Source organism: Phocoena sinus, chromosome 17, assembly GCF_008692025.1.
Source record: "Phocoena sinus isolate mPhoSin1 chromosome 17, mPhoSin1.pri, whole genome shotgun sequence".
NCBI lineage: Eukaryota > Metazoa > Chordata > Mammalia > Artiodactyla > Phocoenidae > Phocoena > Phocoena sinus.
The window spans coordinates 12,762,716-12,785,080 of NC_045779.1; the positions used below are offsets into that span (position 1 = coordinate 12,762,716).

Genomic DNA, 22,365 nt, shown 5'->3' on the forward strand with positions numbered 1-22,365 from the left:
CAGCGTATCTGTAACATTCCTTTTATTGCTGAGTAATATTTCATTGTATGGATATTCCACTATTGTGTATCCATTCAACAACTGATGGACATTTGGGTTCACACTTTTTCTGTTATGAACACTGCTGCTTTTAATATTTGCATACAAATTTTATAATGTTTTCATTTCTTTTGCTTGTGTGTATACACACACATACCTAAGAGTAGAATTGTTGGGTTACATACTAACTACGTTTAACATTTTGAGGAACTGCCAGACTCTTTGTTTTCCAAAGTGGCTGCACCGTTTTACATTCCCACCAACAGTCTATGAAGGTTCCAGTTTCTCTACAGGCTGGCCAACATTTGTTAGCGAGTGTAAAGTGATATTTCATTGTGGGTTTGATTTGTATTTTCTTGATTAATGATGTTGAACATCCTTTCTTGTGCTTCTTAGCCATTTGTCGATCTTCTTTGGAGACAGGTCTATTCAAATCCTTTGCCCATTTTCAAATCAGGTTGTCTTTTTATTGTTGAGTCCTAAGTTCTTTATAGATTCTGGATACAAGTCCTATATTAGATATATGACTTGCAGATATTTTCTTGATGGTGTCCATCGAAACACAGAAGCTTCTAATCTTGACAGAGGTACAGCTTATCAATCTTTTTTTGCTTGTGCTTTTGGTGTCGTATCTAAGAAACCATTGCCTAACCCAAGATCATGAAAGTTACTTCTGTGTTTACTTCTAAGAGCTTTATAGTTTTTGCTCTAAAAGTTACATCAGTGAATCCACTTTGAGCTAATTTTTGCAAATGGTGTGAGGTATAGGGGTCCAAATTCATTATTTACATGTGGATATCGTTATTCTGGTACCATTTGTTGAAAAGACTCTTCTTTCCCCTAGTGAATTTTATTGGCTTTTCTGCTTATTTCTGGACTCTTCTGTTCCATTCACCCATGTCTATCCTTATGCCAGTACTACCCTGTCTTGATTTTTTTAAAAATATATTTTATTTTTGGCTGCGTTGGATCTTCGTTGCTGCACGTGGGCTTTCTCTAGTTGCAGTGAGCGGGGGCTACTCTTTGTTGCGGTGCACACGCTTCTCTTGTTGCGGAGCATGGGCTCTAGGTGCGCAGGCTTCAGCAGCTGTGGCTCACGGGTTCTAGAACGCAGGCTCATTAGTTGTGGTGCATGGGCATAGTTGCTCCGTGGCATGTGGGATCTTCCCGGACCAAGGCTCGAACCCATGTCCCCTGCATTGGCAGGCGGATTCTCAACCACTGCGCCACAAGACGGAAGCCTCCCGTCTTGATTTTATAGCTGGACTGATCCTTAGCCCCTACATTGCAGTTTTTTTCCTTTTGTGTTTTATAATTCCCCACCTTTATCCAGTCTGGCAGCATTTATATGTTATCACAAATGCTAACCCTTCATCTAAGCCTGCATGGATAAACATCAGGAGTTAGAATATAAATGCTATAGATTTTCATTTGTTTTATTTTGTTCATCACACTATACATTTATCAAGGGCAAGAACATGTTTTGACTCACTGGTTTATTCTGAACATATTTCACATTAATGATCGTTTCTTAAGTTCTCTTTTCTTAATTACAGGATAACGGTCATCCTAACGTACCACCAGATGGTCTCTCTTTAAAATCTGTATCCAGTGTAAATATCGATCAACTTAGAATGAGAAACAAGGAACGAATGCGAAAACTGAATGAACTTCAGAATAAACCTGTTAATACAGGTAAATGGCCAAGTTTAATAGCCAACAGCAGATTCTGTGAGAACTCTTAAACTTGCTTCATGGAAGTTTTCACTAATGGCTGAGGGACAGAGGAAATGAGTTTTGAAAGCCTTTGAGTTGTAGGGCCTAGAACACAGTAGCTATTCAGCAAAACCAGGACGAAGGATTAATTTTGCATCAGATTCTTTCTACCAGAGGGGGTACCCTTTTTTGAGTGGATTCTAAACAGATAAGTTTCTATTAAATATATCCAGGCTTTGCTTTCAGCAGGGAAAATGTTGATTAGTATTGGCATCTCGCTTCCCTATTGAAGTGAGAGATTATCAGAAGTCAACTTTAAAACCTTGAGTTCTTTGTGTAACACATCTATTATAAATCTGTAGTACTACAAAGAAAACTTTTTACCTTTTTACTTGGCCTTCTGTACATAGATATAAACAGAAAATAGATATTTTTTGCTTTAAGTCAAAGTATAGTCTTCTCATCATGCTGGGCGTTGCCGTCTCTCACTGCTTTGGTGAACAGCAGGTTAAAGCTTATCACTGAGCACAGGCGGGCGGGATGCTTCCTGAGGCAACTAACGAGCGAGCTCCTCTGCCAGCCCTAGGCCACTAGGATAATGTGACAATATTACAGTAATAAGCCTTATTAATTAGCGTTAGCAAATAGCAGAGTGGTCTATTTGGACAATTCTCTTTATTGTGTTAAGCTACATAACAATAATTTTCAAATAGCAATTTTCTTAAGATATTTTTTAGATCCAATCTTTAATATTTGTTAATTTAAAACTATATTCAGTCTCTAGGAGTAAGCTGTCATGCATTCTGATGGTGGTAATTTCATACCAAATACCAGCAAACATGGTAAACTGACAGAGCAGTACTGTTCATATCATATCTGGAAAACTGTGGACAGTGTGAAAGGAATGCCTTCTTTTTGGCTAAAAGGCATTTTAATCTGTACTAAGAATTACCTATTCCTCAATTTCTTTTAGAACCAATAAGTTGAATTAATATTTAACAGGGATATATACTTGAGAGAAAACAGACCATTTGAAGACTCTCCTCTTTTTCAGAAGGCTTTCAACTTCTAAACTTTTTTTTTTTTTTTTTAACATTGTCCTTTCAAACAGCAGCTTTTTGGTACGATGTGGATTGATTACTCATTACATTGAGTGCATATGTCCCTTTGCTGAGGTAATCTTTCACAGACCAGGAGATGTAATTTTAAAAAGTAAATAAATAAAGAAATTGACACCACAGGACAGGAAGACAGATTTTCCTCTTATTATTATCTAATAAGTAAAATACAGATATAGAAGTTGAGTGTAACCAGTTAAAAGAATGCAACATAAGAGCTATATCTCTTAATGGAGTAAACGCAACTTCTTAGATAAGGTATAAGAATGGACGTAATTTCATCCCGTCTAATGCTTTCCTAAAATGACCTTATTTCCTCAAAGCAGTGTTATATTCAATAGGCTAGGAATATTTCCAAAACCTTGCTAAATTAAAAACAAAGTTTTGCATGGCATCCCTCAGGTGACACAGAGTAAGACTGCTGACACTTCTACAGTCAACATTTGGTGCCATCTCCTTTGCTATCCTTGAATCCCTTTGGGTGCTGCTTCCAGTACCATGGAGTCACCTTGGTCAGTTGATCGTTTTTTGTTTCTGTTCCTGGGTTTGCTCTCCAACCTCTAAAAGGAGGAGGTCTGAACAAAACAGGACAGTGTAGAACACAGTACTGTGGAGAAGCACAGAGCTCTAATGGGTTAGACTCCAGGAGACTTCTGTTCACATGACCTGCCTGCCGCCCGTGTTACCTGAGTCATGTCTCTCTTGCCTCCATTAGATGATGAGAGTTCACTGGTTGACCCTGATGACATCATGAAGCACATGAGTGACGACGGATCGAACTCTGTAGCAACTGAGCTGTGGCTCCGCCCGGGCACCTCAGAAACGCTGAAACGATTCATGGCGGAGCAGCTGAGGCAGGAGCAGCAGGTTCCTGTAAGACCAGGTCCTTTCACTTGGCAGGGCCTGTCTACTGCACACGGCTAAAATGAATCTGTACTGGACCCAGTAGTGCCTTTTAAGGTGAAAAGAATGTGAAATCTGAACCTTAATGATATGTGCTACTTTTGGCCCATACTTGGCAGTTACTTATGTTCCATCTGTATATAAGGTGTATTTTTTTTCCATGATGATATATATATGATGTATATATGTATATGTACATAAATAAAAGGACATGATTATTAAGTTATATAATGTAGAATTGTATAGAATTACTTTTGCACAAATTTTGCCATAAATTAGGGTGGTAATGAGCTCTTGGAATCAACTACCGTATGTGCATTATTTAAAATTCTGCTTGTCAGTAAGATAAGGTGAATAAAACACAAGTGTCTTAACAGTACTGTAAAGCCAGAATACTTTGTCATATGTACATTTGCTATTATCACTATTCAGAATAATTTTTCATTTAGTAAATATACTGGTTATAGCTGTTGCTATGTAATGAGAGAATCAAATGTGCTTATTTCCATGTCATTTATTAACTACTGATTCAGTATAAATGATGGGAGTTGTTAATGATTATATTCCCGTGAGCCATGCACTTAAGTGTCACATCTTTCTGCCTCTATTTTTGTGCCAATGAAGGCATTATGTTTGCTATTTATATGATTTAACTACTTATTGATAAAAATAAATTATTTTTATTACAAATGTCAATTTCTTATTTTAACTGGAATTGAGGTTTCTAGACAAGGTGTTCTAGAAGTTGAAGAGAGGCAGGAACACCCAGGGGTAAAGGATGGGGATTGGAATCCTTGCTGTGCCACTGTGGACCCTTGGGTGAGTTAGTTTTTCTAATCACTCCCTCCCTAAGAGGTGCCTTTAAAAAGGTAAAGACTAATTCAAATTCTTGGAAATAATTCTTAGAGTCCAGCAGTGTGACTGACCGCTAAGAACACCCCCAGGCACTGATTGCATGTTTCCACTGATGTAATTAATGGGACACAAGATCAGATAGGTCTACCACAAGGGTGAAACTTCTGATATTTTGAATTTCAGCTGCGTGTAAATTGCATGCTAATGTTTATAATCGAATCATTTATTTTACTTAAAGATTTTTCTTCTTATATCTTCATCTGAAAGTAATATGAAAGCCTCCATCTCTGCTAGAGAAGAGTCCTGATATGATACCATAAAGTAACAAATCGCCAGGTCATTTGAAACACTTACCGTCAGAGGCCAGAAGGTCACGGTGGCTCCTGGCTGCAGCATCCAGCTGGGCTTGAGCAGGGCTGTGTCTTGGGGGTAATAAACGTAGTGCACTTATAAATGCTCTGTTCACAGTGACTCCTCATGATCTAAGAGATGCTACGGCAAAGACTGAACACGTCTCCTGTTTTTTAACACAAGCATCAAAATAAATAGTCTTGACATGTTCTATTTTCCTTTTCATGCTGTCATACCATCAACTTGGACTCCGAGGACACACGATGGCAGCCCTGCCTGTAAAGTGCTCCGAAGTTAACTTCAACTTTAGCTCCTTCTCTCAGGATTCAAATAGTGCAGCCTTATTCTGGGTTAATAAATACACAAAATATTAAATTATGAATAGCCTATAGTTGAGAAAGCAGGATATGGGGGAGGCTCTAATGCCAGAAGCTGGAAAGAAACTATCAGAACTAAAGAGCATCATTGAATTTACATGTAGCTGTGAATGAGAATATCCTTTCCCTGGTTGCATGGCTTTTAATTAAAAAAAAAAAAGTCAATGAAACATGGGGCTGTGGATTACACAGGTTTTGATTGCACTGATGAAATAATCCAAAAACTTTATTGACCTATAACCTGATTAGAATATGCCAGATGAGAATCAATATTGTACAGAAAGTTGTACAGAATTTTTTTACATAGAAAACTTTACATCTGTACCATATACATTTTATCCATCTGAAAAAATTTTCTACATCCACTGTTAATACGGAATGCTTGACAAGCTTGTCGTTTTGTTTAACCATCAGAGCACAATTCACAGTATGAACACATTTCCAGTAAATCTAACTTCCCCAAACCATGCCAGATTTGTTATTTTAATATATTCAACATTAAATTCTGTACATAGAGTAAAATCTAAATCAAGCCCCGCCACCCAAAAGAAAAGAAAAGGAAGTGACAGCAACCGAGAGTCATTTTGCAGTGATTCAAGTTTCGGTTCATGAAGGATCATTCTATTTTAATGGCTCATCTTTAAAAGCCCGAAGAGAAGTGTATTACAGGTGGTTATGTCAGCAGGGATATTTTCTACTTTCTTTGTTGTTGATCATGACAAGTGTCAGCCACAACAGCTTCTGGGCTTGTTAAACCCTCAAAGTAATCACCCCCTAAAAAGGGCAAAACCAAAATCCCCACAAAATAAAAAAGACAAAAAGCTCAACCCAGATGCTTAGTGCATTTGACAAAATATTATAGGTACTTAGCAAATGAATAAGAAAATAAAGAAAGAAAATAAAACAGTGCAGGAAGAACTATATAATGTTTAAGATTTTTATATTACAGACCTGCATCTCTGTACAATTTTTCACAGAAGGATGATTACCAGTATCTCAGATAGCCTGAGTGTGCAAAAATCTTCAGAATAAGAATACCATAGTTGCTTAATATCTTTTACCACGAACAATAATTTCTTCTTCTCCCCCCAACCCCCAATTATAAACATTTTATCCTTCAAAATACAGCTCTCCTGAGTTGTACTTCTTGCAGAAGTTCAAATCTTTACATCTAGAGTTCTTTGGGTAAGTTTCACTTCCACACCTGCCAGAAATATGTGGGGCTCTCCCTGCCACCGAGGACAGGGAAGGACACGTGAGCATATAAGCTGACACTGTGGGAAAAAAAGCTCGTGAACCCAACACGACAAACAATCCATCAGGTTACAAAAAGGGACTGGAGCACTGCAGGTTCGAGCTGAAGTTCTAAGCTTCTTTATCAGTAACCCTTAGACACTGCAATTCAGAGAAACCATTTTTCAGGTAGGAAACCTCAGCTCCGGGGTCCTTTTGAAGAACGGAGGGATGTAAACGCCAACAGAAAAATATTAACTTCCCATCACTGCTTGTTTGTTCCAAGTTCCTGTTCAGGTGGTTGTGATATCTGAAAAACTACTCCAATTCGCAGAAAAAATCTTCTAAGAACAGCACGAAGTTCAGGAATCAAGTCAAATTGCATAATTTCACATAAGAGAGGGTAGTAGAATGATGCGTGAGCTTTAAACTGGGGGGAAACGAATTTCTGTTAGTAGTGCTTGCACTGCAAACCACAGAACCTCAAAGTGCCTTGAGAGGCAACCCACTTGGGGGCAGTGCCCTGATGGGTGAAGACCGGAGACGCGTCTGCATAAAGCAGTGATTACTGATCATGCAATTGAAAGATTGAGAAGTGTTCAAAACTTAATACATACATTAGTCACTTGGTTATCTATCCTTATTTTGAAAAACATTTTCCATTACATTTCCTTGACAAACTTACGACAAACGTTTAGTATTTATCATTGTTTTCCCGGGGTAATAAGCAAAAGAAGGAAGCCAAGCAAGAACCACAGCTGAGTTTTTATAAGCTATGGGGTATTGAAACTGCATCTTTTATTTGGTACATAAAATTTTAATTTTTAGGGAAAATTCTACCTAATACTGCAATACAAAATATGAGGTCTCCAGGCAAAGATTATACCTTCTGTATTTATAGTTCAACTGATACTTTGTATTTTTGCTGTAGTTCTTTAACCTCTGAATACTAGTCGTCTGCCTATTTTCTGTCCTTTTCTGCTCTCTGCACCCCACAAGCTACAAGTAAGCAGTAATGACACACCGTGGTCAGAAAGCGAACTGTGGAATAAGGCAGATGGGTTGGAAGTCCTTCTCAGCCACTTGGCTGTTGGTGCCTTAAGTTATTTCTCCAAGCTTTACCTGACCCACGGGTCAGAGGGACACACACGTGGACAGAGCACGCGGCTTGGGACAGCTATCTGGGGGGCACCGAGTAGCATTACATGGCCTCTACGGGGTCCCAAACACCACCATGGCCTGACGTGTCAAAATTCAGGCCGCCGGACTAGGCATTTTTAAAATCTATTCAGGGATCACAGTAACCCATTTCCATTTTAGTGGGCTGAAAGTTGCTACATGTTTTAAAGAGTGAAATGCGTATTTCTGAAAACTAAATATATATATATAATATATATATATTATACATACACACACACACACACACACACACACACACACAGCTATACATTTATATTTCATCTTTATTTCTACTGGCTTAAAAGTCTTAAATGAGTTTATGGCCCATTCACTAGATGCTTTGGGCCGCATGGAACCAATCAAAATGCCAAAGGAATGGCTGAAGCCTGGAGCACAGGCCTGGGGCCCAGACGCAGCCATGGTTGGGGGCGGATGGAGGGAGGGCTGGTCAGCAGGGTTTTTTTGTTTGTTTCTTTTTGTTTGTTTTTTTTCTCGGTACGCAGGCCTCTCACTCACTGCTGTGGCCTCTCCCGTTGCGGAGCACAGGCTCCGGACGCGCAGGCTCAGCAGCCATGGCTCACGGGCCAAGCCGCTCCACGGCATGTGGGATCTTCCCGGACCGGGGCACGAACCCGTGGTCCCCTGCATTGGCAGGCGGACCCTCAACCACTGCACCACCAGGGAAGCCCTGGTCAGCAGTTTTGAAAATGGGGCAGAAGAGACTTCAGGGGGCAGGATGGGAGTTGACCATGTGCGGGAACCCGTCGCTTGTCAGGGTATCTTTAGGATCCCTCCCCTACTGAACCCCTACAGAATCACTGACTGGAGAACATGGCAGGGTGAGGAAGGAGCGGGGAGCGCCAGTGAGGTGCGAGCAGCAGGGGCCGCAGCCCGGATGCCAGTGAGGCTCGGAGTGCTGTACTTACCCTATTGTCGCTGATCTTCAGGACTTTAGTTAGAAACAAAAGCAGTAAGTTAGTCCAGGCTTCCCGATGACTTTCCGATGTTAGGGTAAGGAAGTAACTCAGGGCTTCTCTGCAGACACTGGAACAGAAAAGGTTCCCTGTCACGTGTGCTCACACACCTGCTGGTATGACGTTCACAGAGAACAACTGAGACGAGGAGGGCAGTGGCTCTTAGGAACCTGCCAGACGCCTTGTGTTTACATTAACTGGAGTGTCCACATAAACATTTACACGTTTGCCAAATAAAGGTATCAGAAGAAGCCGCTGCAGCTTACCAGGAAACACAGTTTCCAAGTTTCACTGAATGCAAAGCCACCGTGCAGGAGCGCATACAGGCTTGGCATCAGGAGACCTGGGCTGAAACCTGGGGTGACCCTTCCCCTCCTGCATGGTGACCGGGACGCTTCTGGGCCTTAAGAGTCTCATCAACAAGATGGGGAAACAGAGCCCAGGTGACCGCTTGGCGTTCTAAAATGAATTTAATTGGTCTCTGAGAACATCTATTCCCCCAAGAAGACACAAAAATACAATGTAGGGGCTTCCCTGGTGGCGTAGTGGCTAAGAGTCTGCCTGCCAATGCAGGGGACACGGGTTTGAGCCCTGGTCCGGGAAGATCCCACATGCCATGGAGCAACTAAGCCCGCGATCCACAACTACTGAGCCTGCGCTCTAGAGCCCGTGAGCCACAACTACTGAAGTCCGTGCGTCTACAGCCCGAGCTCCGCAGCAGGAGAAGCCACCGCAATGAGAAGCCCGCGCACCGCAACAAAGAGTAGCCCCTGCTCCCTGCAACCAGAGAAAGCCCTCACGCAGCAGCGAAGACCCAACGCAGCCAAAAATAAATAAATAAATAAAAACACAATGTAAACAGCAGTATCCCTTCTGAATGGCATGTTTCATTCTTAGTGTGAATTTAAATTTTAAAGGACAGAATCTTAACATGTCATGAAGTAAAAATGGAGTGCAAACAGAACACCAATAGAAACTCCACACACTTTTTCAAACTAAATGCAGGCAGGAAGGTTTTCACTTTCACAGATGGACTGGTTTGTAAAAATGGAGCTATCTATGGCATGAAAAAAAGCCTAAAAATTACAGCATTTGAAAATTTTAAGACATAGAACTTGCTCCTTTGTCCTGTAGCAGCAAAAACAGACGTAATTTGCTTGCATCTCACCAACTGTGTGAGAGCACGTTTGTCTGTAAGACTGTGTTTAAGTTCCACAATCTCCTCCTCAGGCCCCAAGCCGGGCAGGGCTGTGGACTCGGTGTTGTGTGTCCATCCCCATCCCCGCCCCACACACACTGCGTGGCCCTTCCTGCTCTGAACCGAGCCGCGTGGGCCAAAGCCAGGAACCCAGCCCCGAGTCTTACTTTAAAAGCCTCTCCTGGACCTCCTCCCAGGCGCTCGCCCGGCTCTCATCCATGTACATCCGGAAGAGGATGCGCAGCCCGCAGGCCAGGCTGCTCGTCTCCTGCTTCAGAAGGTTGGGTTTGGATTTGCCCTTGAAGCCTGCAGAAGGGGGAAGGGCCGTGTTAGCGGGAGGAGACGCATCTCTCGTGGAGGCAAAACAGCCTGCGTGGAGCCCATGTGCGTCCAGCTGTGGCGCCCAGGTCTCGCGCCCTCCACGGGGACAGGGTCACACGGAGAAGGCGCTGATACCTGTGCGGGGGGTGGGGGAGGTGCCTAGTCAGGTACTTTTGGGTTTAGAACTCCCTCCCCTCAAGCTGGGGACCCGAGATACAGAACAGCTTTGCCTGGGAAGGCACAACTCTTCAAACGAGACACACTTCAGCTCCGGGCACCCTGCGCAGGCTACACCCCGGCAATGGGGAGAATGGGCCAAAGGTGAGCAGCCCGGAGAGGGCCTGGGGAAGTGAAGAGCCTGGTGACCTTGGCAGGAACAGTCCCAGCTGAACGGTGGCCGCAACTTGGGTTGAATAAAGGGGAAAAGATAAGTATAGACTACTCCTTACAGAAGTGAGGTTGTGAACGGAGGAGAATGAACAAAGCCTGGGTGGGTTTAATGAGGAGCTAGAGAGACACTGGGCATAAGATAAATCACGCAAATGTAAGGCACCAAAACTGTCAGAAGAGTTCGCTGTTCAAGGAAGGGTAGCTTCCTTCTTTTTTCTGCATGTTCTGCAGCCTCTCACTCTCTGGCACCGTTTTGCACCTAATAGGTACCAAGTAACTATTTCTTAAATAAAAAATTAGCTATGTCAGTAAAATTATTATAAAGCTTGTTTTTTACTTAAAATTTCCAACTTGTTCAAAAACAAATCTACCTCCCACTTCAAAGCCCTGCGCTTCCCTTCTGAGGTCTGGCCTCAGGAAAGGGCAGCTTGTAGCATGCAGCCGGTGTCGACAGGAAGGCCCAGACTGGGTAAACAAGATGAAAGACAGTTTGAAAATCAGTGGAGTAACAGTTTGGCTAAACACAGGGGAGACCCATCTACCCAGGCAGCTATCTGGCTTTTTATAAACCAGAGAAAGGCCTGTGGTACGGTGGCGCGGTTCACTGGGCAGGCAGGGGACCCCATCCACAGCTTACCCGCCTTCCACAGAGCCGTCCTCTGGTCATTGTTGGAGTTAAATGCTTTTGCAAATCTGTGTGACTCCAACAAGCAGTCCAGCAGCTTGAAGAGTTGTTGCGATGTTAGAAAGCGATACATTCCTTGGTCCTGAGTATCAACTCGAACGTCAAAGTCCACGGCGTCTCTCTTCGGGAAACAAACCACCGCAGCACACGCACCCAGTCACAGAGATCAGTGAATTTAGAACTCAGGGCTCCCCGAAGACCCGTTTATGAGCAAGCCACAGAACTTAATCTGTGCTGCCTCAACAGGAAGTGCTATTAAATTTCCAGAAGCTTCATCTGTGCATCCTAGTCGCCTCCGATGTCTTCAGCTCCCTCCCCACAGTTCCTGACCCCAGAGCTCTGCACCCACCGGACCGGACCCCGGCCCGCTCCTCGCCCTCCCCACGTCCTCGCTTCTCTTCACCAGTTTGAGGCCAGGGACTGTGAGTATAAATATTCTCGTGCATAAACCCCTCACCTCCTCTTTTTAGTAACTGGCTGGCAAAGCCGCCTCCTCCGTTGTACCGCACAATACGCACGGCTGGAGAAGGGCGGGCTTTCCCTTTAGATCCAGGGGCTCCGGGTGCTGCCCTGCAATGCCTCCACGCCCCCCAGCCCACTCTGCTGCACGCCTCACTGGTGTTTTTCTCTTCTCTCAAGGACCTAAAACTTTCTTCCCAGCCTCACCTGGTAGATGACTTTGCTTCCTATCTCAGTGAGAAAACAGAAGAATCTCCCACAGCCACCAGACAGACCAACCTGCCGAGACTTTCTAACCCACCCGCTTTGCGTGCCCTCCTGTTACCATCGCGAACTGTCTGTGCTTCTTATTCCAGGTGCCCCCAGGACTCTGCGCCAGGTGCCCCTCCATTCGCTCTGAAAGATGCTCTAGCAACTGTCCCTCCCTCTTCTGCACTGTCTCTCTCTCTCTCTCCCGGAGGAGAGTTTTCCAGGCTGCCATACTGCCAACCTTAGTGACAAAACAAAGCGAACCCTTCTCTTGAGCCCCTCATCCTCCCCCCGCGATTAGTCCATTTCTCTGTACCCTCTCTTAACAGCAGAACTCCTTGACAGACTCATGGATATCTGCCGTCTGCAATTCCTCTCTTCTCTTGTACCCATTTTAATAATGCTTTTGTATCAACATTACAATTAAACACAACGTCAAGGTCAACCAAAGTCCACCAAATTGCTGGAGCAATTCTCTAGGGCAACTGTCGGGTGGCTTCTCACCTGCTCTACGGAACTCGACAGGGCTGATCACACCCTTCTTCTCAGAACACCCTCCTCACCTGACTTGCAGGGCAGCACTGTCTCCCGGTCTCCCCCGGCATCCCTGGCTCTTGTCTTTAGGCAAGAGGACAAGAACCTGCCTCATCACCTGGAGCGCTAAACCACAGAGGCCCTCAGGCTCGGTCCCTGACCCTCCTCCCGGCTCTGTCCACTTTGTCAGTCCCACGGTTTAAAAGGACATCTATGTGGCTGTGATCTCTAGCTTGACCTCTGCTCTGAAGCCCAGACTGTGGCGCTAGCTCCCCATTCAACAACAAGCAGTGGCCCTCGCACCCGCTCACCTGCGCTGCGGCTAAGTTTTCCGCGTCCTCCTTCTTACTTGTGGCAGGAAAGAACACGATGCTGTCGATGGTCTGGATGAGTTCCAGCTGCACAACACATTTAATCAACAGGGCGGCAAACAATTTTTGTTCTGGAAATTCTGTGAGGAAACCCACCCCAATGCACATGCAAACAAAAATTATTTTGAATCCTTTATAATTTCTACGACATTACAATGCTAAGGAAACATTAACACGTATGAAGGTAACCTGCACACATCACACTGAAGGTAGCCTGCTTCCGCACATAAGCACTACTCAGTAAAAGCTTCATTTAATCGATATTTAGAAAAGCCTTAGAAAATTACCTTTTTAGGTAAACAAAAATATTCAAAATGACTTAGAGCAGTGAATATGTTCAAGAAGTTTCCACTACAAATTTTAAGATAAGACTTAGATTATTCCTCAATAAAATGTATCAAATGGATTAAAAGCTACAATTTTAATAGCATTTACTGTAAACCCAAGTTTGACCTTTAACTAGAGGTAATATAAAAACCTCAACCAGAAGCAGACAACGGGAACTAGATCTGTGAGGCAGGAAGCGAGGGGCAGACAAGAATTCTGACCACTGGGACGATACTGTGGGTCAACCAGAGCACACGTTTTCTTTGGATCCAGGTGGGTAGCTGTAGCTAAAATGACCCCATGTTTCCAAAGGGATTCGTAAGCACAGAAGTCTATGAAGAGTTCCGCTAAGTGCGTGACCATAAAGGTAAGCACACTGGAAGTAACCGGTGCGCAGGCACTGCGTCCCTGCCTGAACGACTGCGCTCGATGGGCCGTTTCCTTAAGGAGAGACATGATCACGGAAGGGTTTCCACTTCACTGGCCACCGGGTAAGCAGACGTAGAAATAAATGCAAGGTTCAGAACGACGACTCAACAGCTGAGGAGCTGCGAGACCAAGCGGCGCTGGCCCAGCCCCAAGGTCGGTTCTCAGCGTGGCTCTTGGGGACCTGCACAGCCGCCCACGGCGAGGGCGCTGCCTGTCCATCGGCCTCAGGGCAGCGGCTCCGGCACTGGACAACTGACTGGACAGTCCTTCAGTTTTTTCCCACTTTTCTATTATTAAAAACTCCCTTTTCTGGCACCAATTTCAAGAAGTTAGTTTTTTTGTTTTGTTTTGTTTCGTTTTGGGCCGTGCGGGATCTTAATTTCCCGACCAGGGACTGAACCCGGGCCACGGCAGTGAAAGCGCCAAGTCCTAACCACTGGACTTCCAGGGAATTCCCCAATTTCTACAAGTTAAATTCAGGTTTTAGGGATTTGGGGGAGACAGCAAAACAACTTGCTTAAATTTATTCTTATTTAGGTCATAACGACTCCTTTCCAGAGAGTTTTCAGAAATGCTGATGTACTTAACATTTAGTTCTTAGTACCAGATCTCAAGTCAAAGAATATAAGAAATCCAAGACACCCCCCAGTCCCGGGGGCAGGGCATCCTGGCAGCGCGCCTGGACTCGAGGGGACACTTGGGAGGGGCTGGCACCTAAGGAGACGCGCCCTCATCAGCTCCAGTGTCAGCTGGGCGGGCATTCAGAGCTGTCGGCTGGGGAGCTCAGAGCTCTCCATGCCTCCCGGGGTCCTTTCAGAACTTCAGGAGGAACTTGGTCTCATCAGCAACGACCAACTGCATGTCTGGGGGACACAGTACCTATTTGAACAAATTTCGTTCACAAGGGTTGACAGTGCCAAGGGTCATATTAGGCGACCATTTCACTGGGTCACCAAAGGACGGGGGCAGAGCTGAGCAAGGACGAACAAGGGGGACAGCGGGCACTGGGCGGGGCAGCGGTGGTTTCTGCGCATGAAGAGGGAACGAGGCAGCTGCCCCTCGCACAGGGTCACGGCGACACCTCCCCACAGGCACAGCAACCACAATGTCCCCTGAGCGAAGGGAAGGGCTCGTGGGACGCGGTGAACTCTTCCTCAAGGACCTTGAGGGGGTGGCACAAGGAAGGAAATGCGAGCCCTCAGGTCAGAAGGGGAGGGGAGCAGCGCTCTTCACTCCGTTCGAGGGATGTTCCCAGATCAGGCAAGTAAAAACTTGCCGACTATGTCCTTCCCTTAAAAAGCAAAGCATATGTAAGTTCAGTCTTGGGGCTGAGGGAGAGATAAAGCCATGTCCTCACGGCACCTTCCAGGGCAGACCAAAGCTGTGAGGGACCCTAACAGCTGTGCTCCAGAGCCCAGGAATGAAAAATGAAAACAGGCCGCTCATCACCACCTATCTCCCTTCTAAGAAGCAAGACACGGTGACTGAAGCTGGAGGCTCCTTTCAAGGAGGACACCAAATCTGTTGTCCCTCAAAAACAAATGTAAACACCTAGGATTAATAAAAATTCCCTGAAAAAAATTAACTGAAAAGGGATCGATTACCTAAATGTACGAGCTACAAGTATAAGGCTCTTAGAAGAAAAGCCTGGGGAGAACCTCCATGACCTTAGCTTCGGCTATGGATTCCTAACTATGACACCAAAGCACAAGCAACAACAGATAAACTGAACTTCATCGAAATTTAAACTTTTGTACATCACAGAATTATTATCAGTAAGAAGTAAAAAGATGACCTTCAGAATGGGAGAATATAAATATTTGCAAATCATGTATCTGACATGGGTGTAGCATCCAGAGTACATAAGAAGCTCTTAACAACTAACAACAAAAACACAAACAACCCAATTAAAAATAAGCAAAGGACATGAATATTTCTCTAAAGGAGATATGCAAATGGCCAATAAGCACATGAAAAAATACTCAACATCATTTAATCATTAGGGAAATGCAGAGTAAAACCACAATGAGACAACACTTTATACCCACTAGAATGGCTATTATTAAAAAGAAAAAGAAAACAGAAATGTCTGTGAGGAAACGTCTGTGAGGATGTGGAAAAAATGGAATTGCTGGTAGGAATACAAAATGGTGCAGCCACTGCAGAACACATTTTAGGGGCTCCTCACAGAATTATCTTATGACCCAGCAAGTCCGCTCCCATGTATACACCCAAAAGAATTAAAAACAGGTAATCAAACAACACCTGTACACGGAGATCCACAGTAGCATTATTCGTTATAACTAAAAGGGGCGACAAACCCAAATGTCCACCAGCAGGTAAAAGGATCAACAAAATGTGGTATATCCATACACAGGACAATTAGCTATAAAAAGGAATGAACTACTGATCCATTTTACACTGTGGATGTACCTTGAAAACATTATACTAAATAAAAGCCAGACATAAAAAGTCACACTGTATGATTCCATTTATATGAAATGTGCAGAATGTACAACTCCATAGACACAGAAAGCAGACTGGAGGTTGCTAGGGGCTGGGCAAGAGGAGAAGAGGGGGCAACAGCATAACGGTTATGGGGTTTCTTTTGGGGTGAATGTTTTGGAACCAGATAGAAGTGGTGACTGCACAACATGGGGAATCCACTAGATGCCACCAAACTGTTCCCTTTAAAAAAAAACGGTTACTTTTGTTATGTGAATTTCTCCTCAATTTAAAAGGCAATTGAAGTTGTCCTATTTTCCTCTAGGGAGGAGGTCCTCTTTCCTCTGTGAACCAATTTAGTAAAAATCAGAAGGGATTCCCCTTCTTTGTGAAAAGAACTACAGAAGGGGAGGGGGAGGGGAGGGGCAGAGGAGACAGAGGCTGGGGGCAGCGGAGTGCTCAGAGGGCTGGCCACTCCCTCTCTCCTCTCAAGACCCACGTGCTTCAAACAAACAGCAGCTGAAAGCACTGCAGAAAAAAACTGGTCTTGTAGGTGTCAGCAGAGTTCCTGACCATCTGCCGGGGGATGTCCAAGTTGGAGCAAACACAGTAAGGAAGTGACCACACAATTACAGTATGTGTTTGTTAATAAAAGTAAAAGCAAAACTTTCATATCTTGCCTACATAAAACAAAATATACAATTTATTTTTATCAAGAGAAATAACTCACTTGCTGTGGGTTTAACTTTGCTGACTTCTTCATTCACAGTAGAGACAGAAGCCGGTGGAGCTTGCTGTCTATTATCTGCAGATCTTGGCTGAATAGAATCATGAATATCTACAGATTTCTGTGATATCGTATCCTAATAAAGTAAAAAAATTCATTTTAAGTACAATGAATAAAGCTTAACGATGAAAATAGCTTCTATTACACTGTTTTTTAAAAAATTACGTCGTGTCCCTATGAAAATCACATTGTACACACTCCAATTCTGGACATACTGGGTAAGTTATTTCATATTACCTGCACATGGATAAGAGCTGATAATCTTTTAGAGAAAAGCTTCCTTTCTGACCCTCACTGAGATCAAGCCTGACACTACCCAACAGCAACAGAGAGAAATGCTAATAAGCTTCACTCTGTGGAAAAACTTGTCAGCAATATCCATGAACTGTCATGAAATCGAAACAGAAACACACATGGTGGGAAGGGGTTTCTGCGAGCTTTGTGTAGGCTGTGCCCAGGAGAGCTTTGTAGGGGTGCATTTAGGGAAGGATGTTGTCAACCAAGAAACCAACAACCAGAAAGGTCAGTGAGAAGGTGACCAACTAGGAGAGCAGAGCATGGAGAGAAGCTGAGGTTCAAGTCCAACAGAACCACTCCAGAACCCGGCTCCAGCTATGTGTCACCTTTGGGAAAGCAATGGATCTTCTGGAGCCGAGGTTTTCTGATCTGAAATCTGAAAATGGAGATGACACTTTCCTTGCAGGTTGTTAAGGATTTGGCAGTAAATCCTTAACACTTAACAAGCCTTTGACACTAGAGGTGTCAGACGATATATGGTAGCTGACGTTACTACTCTTTCAGCTTTACTTGGTTCCAGCAGGAGACCAGATGCAGAGCCAGGGCAGCTGCAGCTCCCGGATGGAGCCAAGGAAGAGACTGAGCAGCCTCGAGGGGCACCACTGGGCCCACCGCCTCGGCCCAGCAGCAAGCGGAGTCGCCGAGCGCGCCCCCCGGCACACGCTGTTCTGACGACTTCATGTGCAGCACCAGATCTACCTCCCACCGCAAGACTCACTTTAACATGAGGTTAAGTAATTTGCTGAGGCTGCAGAGCTAGTCAGTGCAGAGCCATGATTTGCTCTGGGGTCTGGCATCACAGCCCACCCTGCAAACTACTACACTGTACAGCAGAGGGAGCAAAAACAAAAGCCCACAGAGCAAGCAGGGAGTGCGCCAAACCTAAGAAAAACAAAAATGAGAGCAAGTTCATCCTGGGCTGGAAACAGGACGCCACAAGCGGGGAGTCTGTGATGAACGAACAACGCCGGTGGATCAGCGTCATGGAGCAATGCGGGCCCGACGTGCCAGACGTCACAGTTCTCAAGACACGTTCAGAGTGGTGCTCTTCTGTGAGACCTAAGTTTTAGCCACTGACGATTAGTTAAGAAATTAAAAGGCTGTGGGGGACAGATCAGGTCCGTGGGCATAGATTTGCTACCTCTGGCTTCCTGGGTTTAAAATTCAGTAACATTAGTGGGAAAACAGCAGAAATCTGAATAAAGCCAGATTACAGTATTGTTTCAATAGTAATTCCCTATTTTGTTAACTGCACCGTGACTATATATATTTATTTATTTTATAGAAAACACACTATAAACATTTTAGGGAAAAAAGGGTGTGTTGTTTTCAAATTATTTTCAAAGAATCCAGAAAAATGTATGTAGGGAGGTGGGAGAGTGAGAGAAGAAGAGGGAGGGTGGAAATGAGAAAGCAAACAGTGATAACACTTCGAGAAACCTGCTGTGAAGGTCAGTTTCATGCATCAATTTGGCTGGGCTATAGTAACCAGTTATTCAATTAAACACTATTTCAAGTGTCTTTGTGAAGGTATTTTGTGGATGTGGTGAACATTTACAGTTATGATTGTAAGTAAAGGAGATTATCCTCAATAATATGGGTCAAGTCTCATCCCATGAGTTAAAAGGCCTCAAGGGCAAAACTGACATTTCCCCGAAGAAGTTCTGCCTGTGGACTACAGCTGCCCAAGAGTTTCCAGCCTGTCCACCTGCCCTACACATTTCAACCTTGCCAGCCCCCACACCTGCTTAAGCCAATTCCTTGAAATTAAGGGGAAAAAACACATAGGGATACATATACATACATATATTACACACACACGTATAGATAAATATGGACACACATAGGTGTAGGTTATCTCCTACTGGCTCCATTTCTCTGGAACTGAAGAACACTGATACAGATTTTGGTACCATGAAGTGGGTGCGGCCATAACAAAGACCTAAAAATGTGGAAATGGCTTTGGAATTGGGTAATGGTAGAGGCTAGAAAAGTTTTGAGGCGTACAATAGAAAAAAACCTAAACTGACCTGAAGAGACTGTTGGTAGAAATATGGATGTTAAACTCAATTCTGGTGAGGATTCAGAAGGAAGTGAAATGCCTGGTAGAGAAAGCTTCTATCATCCTAAAGAATAGACACACACACACACACACACACACACACACACACACACACACACACACATATGGTCACGACTAGAACACTGATAGAAATATGAACATTAAAGATGCTTCTGGGGCTTCCCTGGTGGCGCAGTGGTTAAGAATCCACCTGCCAATGCAGGGGACACAGGTTCGAGCCCTGGTCCAGGAAGATCCCACATGCTGCAGAGCAATTAAGCCTGTGTGCCACAACTACTAAGCCTGCGCTCTAGAACCCGTGAGCCACAACTACTGAGCCTGCACTCCATAACTACTGAAGCCCACGTGCCTAGAGCCTGTGCTCCGTGACAAGAGAAGCCAGTGCAATGTGAAACCTGTGCACCGCAGTGAAGAGTAGCCCCTGCTCAACGCAACTAGAGAGAGACCACGCACAGCAACTAAGACCCACGCAGCCAAAATAAATACATAAATAAATAACTTTATTTGAAAAAAGAAAAAAAAGGTGTTTCTGTTGAGATCTCAGAAGGAAATCAGGAACGTGTTATTGGCTGCTGGAAGGATGGTGATCCTTATCATAAGTTGCAGAAACCTTGGCTGAATTGTGTTGTACTACTGGGTGGAAAGTGAAACTTGTAAGTGAGGAGTGGTTCAGAGGGCAAAGCTGAAGCACCCGAGGGAGAAGCCATGGGCCCGGAGGGCAGGGCAGGGCACCAAGCTACAGAAATTACCCTCAGGCCTTGAAACATACGAATTTGTCCTCCTGGGTTTTGAACTTGATTAGGAACAGTGACCCTTTTACTCCTTCCAAGCTTCCCTCCTGGAATGAGAATGTTTACCCTATGCTTGCCCACCACTGTATTTTGCAGCAGTCAATCTGTTCTACAGGTTCACAGGTCCACAAATAGAGAGAAATTTTGCTCCAGAATAGACCACATACTTGATTTAGATGACTCAGACGATGAGATTTGGGACTTTTGATAAGATGATATTTACATGACGTTTTGGACTTGGTGTTGATGATACACTAAGTTGAGACTCCGGGGATGTTGGGATGGCATAAATGACTTTGCCCGAAAGACAGACGTGAATTTTGGGGTACCAGAGGGTAGATAATGGGTTAAACAGTGGCCTCAAAAAGGTAAGTCCAAGTCCTAACCTTTGGTACTTGTGAAGGCTACATGGAAACAGAGTCTTTAAAGTTAAGGATCTTGAGATGAGATCATTTTGAATTTGGGGAGGACCCTAAATCTAATGACTAGTGTCCTTAAAGGAGAAAGGAGGGAGAGATTTGGCTTTACACAGCTACGTTAAGATGGAGGGATGTGTGTACAAGCCAAGAAGGCCAGGGGCTGTCAGCAGCCACTAGAAGCTAGAGGAAGCAAAGAAGGGTTCTCCCTTAACACCCTGGGAGGGAATGTGGCCCTGGTGATGCCTTGAGTTTGGACCTCTGGCCTCCAGAGCCGTGACAGAATGAATTTCTGATGTTTTAAGCCACTAAGCTTGTAGTAATTTGTTACGGCAGATCTAGGAAACAAATAAGCTGCGTGAAGGGTCTATCGGAATTCTTTAAACTGCTTTTGTAACTTTTCTCTAAGGTGAAATTATACCAAAGTTGAAAGTTTAAATAAAATAACATCCAATAATATCTTCAGCTTGGTATATAAATCCTTATGTAAACTGGTACCTGCCTCTTGCGCTCTCAGAATCATTTTACTCTGTCTCAAGACCATCTATATTTTACGACATCTTTTTAAAAGAGCTGGGCTCATATAAAAGAATCTGCCCCATGGTAGAATACTTACCACAAATAGTTAAGTAATTTAATATATGCTTTATTTGTTAAAACTTACCAGCTGTTTTTCACTCACAGGAGACGGAGGTGTAGGAGCAGCTTCTCCAGAAGCAGGACGCCAGGTCAAGAGCCTTTAAAACACCAAAATCACACCAGTCATGAGAGTGTGCACCACACCGCATCCAACGTGTTTTGAAATGAAACGAGCTGGGAAGCAAGTTCAAGGTGTCCTACAAATGATCCAGGTGCCATCAAGTCATTTAGCAAGACTATGTCTTAATTTCCCAATCAGTAAAAACTCCACTACAATTCAATTCCAAACGTATCCCTTAGAAAAAGATGATAATTAACCGTAAAATACAGTATTTACAATATTGTAATACAAAATACAATAAATTTTCCTTAGATTATTACATTTACAGTAACTAAAACAAATGCTGAGATTTTCTTTTTTTCAATTCAGAACCTCTGCTTGGTTTAATCTGGATGAATAAAATCTTATTAAATCACTTCATTATGACCCAAATTTTAAATGATCAGACTAAAAGTTTGGGTATATAAAAAATTTAATTCATGTTATTTGTTATGGTTTTATAGGAGTCTGATTTGCAATAAACACAAATTCAAAGAACACTGAGATATTTTAAAAAGGATTTCTGTTATGAGAAATTACTATCAAACCTTTTATGTCCATCATTCAATATACAAATATAAAGTTGTATAAAATCTTCTTACGCATGTGGAATTGTGGTTTTGAAGATGTCCAGTGTGCAGTTACAAGTTTTATCCCAGATTTCTAGGGTAAATTTTTCACCATTCAGAATAACAACATTCTCTAAGCAGTTCGTACCAGATCGTGCTAACTGCTCATTGTCTAGAAAAGAAAAGAGCAATTCATTTGTGTATTACCAGGGTCACATTTAACACGTTGTGTCACTTATCTGGTACAGACCTACCTTGCTGCACACACCAGTAGAGCTGGGCAAAAATGTCATCCAAAAGTACATCACTGAGTACTTCTAAATACTGGGTGAACACATCGCAGATAGCATAAAGCGCATGATTACATGTCGTTGTCATCCACTCAGCTTTCTACAGGGGAGACGGTCATTAAATGAAGGTCAGGCCATTCATCAACTACTAGAATTTCAAAGAAATATGTTTGCATATTTAAAACGTAAGCCTGTAGGTTCCTTTCAGAGCACTTAGCTCCTTGAATGTGACATTCACCT

The 22,365-nt window shown here is 43.6% G+C and overlaps 2 protein-coding genes across 3 annotated transcripts in view; one reads left to right on the top strand and one right to left on the bottom strand.

Annotated features, from left to right (window-relative positions):
• CSPP1 (centrosome and spindle pole associated protein 1) overlaps nt 1-4,466 on the top strand; it is a 116,401-nt gene extending 111,935 nt beyond the window's left edge. Inside the window, 2 exon segments of the mRNA XM_032609506.1 lie at nt 1,596-1,734; nt 3,589-4,466. Of these exon segments, the coding sequence (XP_032465397.1) occupies nt 1,596-1,734; nt 3,589-3,797 (348 nt within the window). The 3' untranslated portion in view covers nt 3,798-4,466.
• A 1,101-nt stretch (nt 4,467-5,567) lies between these two features.
• The window catches only part of ARFGEF1 (ADP ribosylation factor guanine nucleotide exchange factor 1), a 140,394-nt gene continuing 123,596 nt past the window's right edge, over nt 5,568-22,365 (bottom strand). Inside the window, exons 31-39 of one of the 2 annotated variants that reach the window (XR_004346396.1) lie at nt 22,090-22,225; nt 21,869-22,007; nt 21,192-21,264; nt 16,884-17,016; nt 12,893-12,979; nt 11,292-11,460; nt 10,111-10,249; nt 8,698-8,815; nt 5,568-7,022 (exon numbers count right to left, since the gene is read on the bottom strand). Coding sequence is in view for 1 of the 2 variants with exons in the window: in XM_032609498.1 (XP_032465389.1) it covers nt 6,858-7,022; nt 8,698-8,815; nt 10,111-10,249; nt 11,292-11,460; nt 12,893-13,032; nt 16,884-17,016; nt 21,192-21,264; nt 21,869-22,007; nt 22,090-22,225 (1,212 nt within the window). In the remaining variant the exon portion in view is untranslated. Of the gene's footprint in view, nt 7,023-8,697; nt 8,816-10,110; nt 10,250-11,291; nt 11,461-12,892; nt 13,033-16,883; nt 17,017-21,191; nt 21,265-21,868; nt 22,008-22,089; nt 22,226-22,365 lie in introns of both variants that reach the window. The other variant, XM_032609498.1, reaches the window with a different exon arrangement.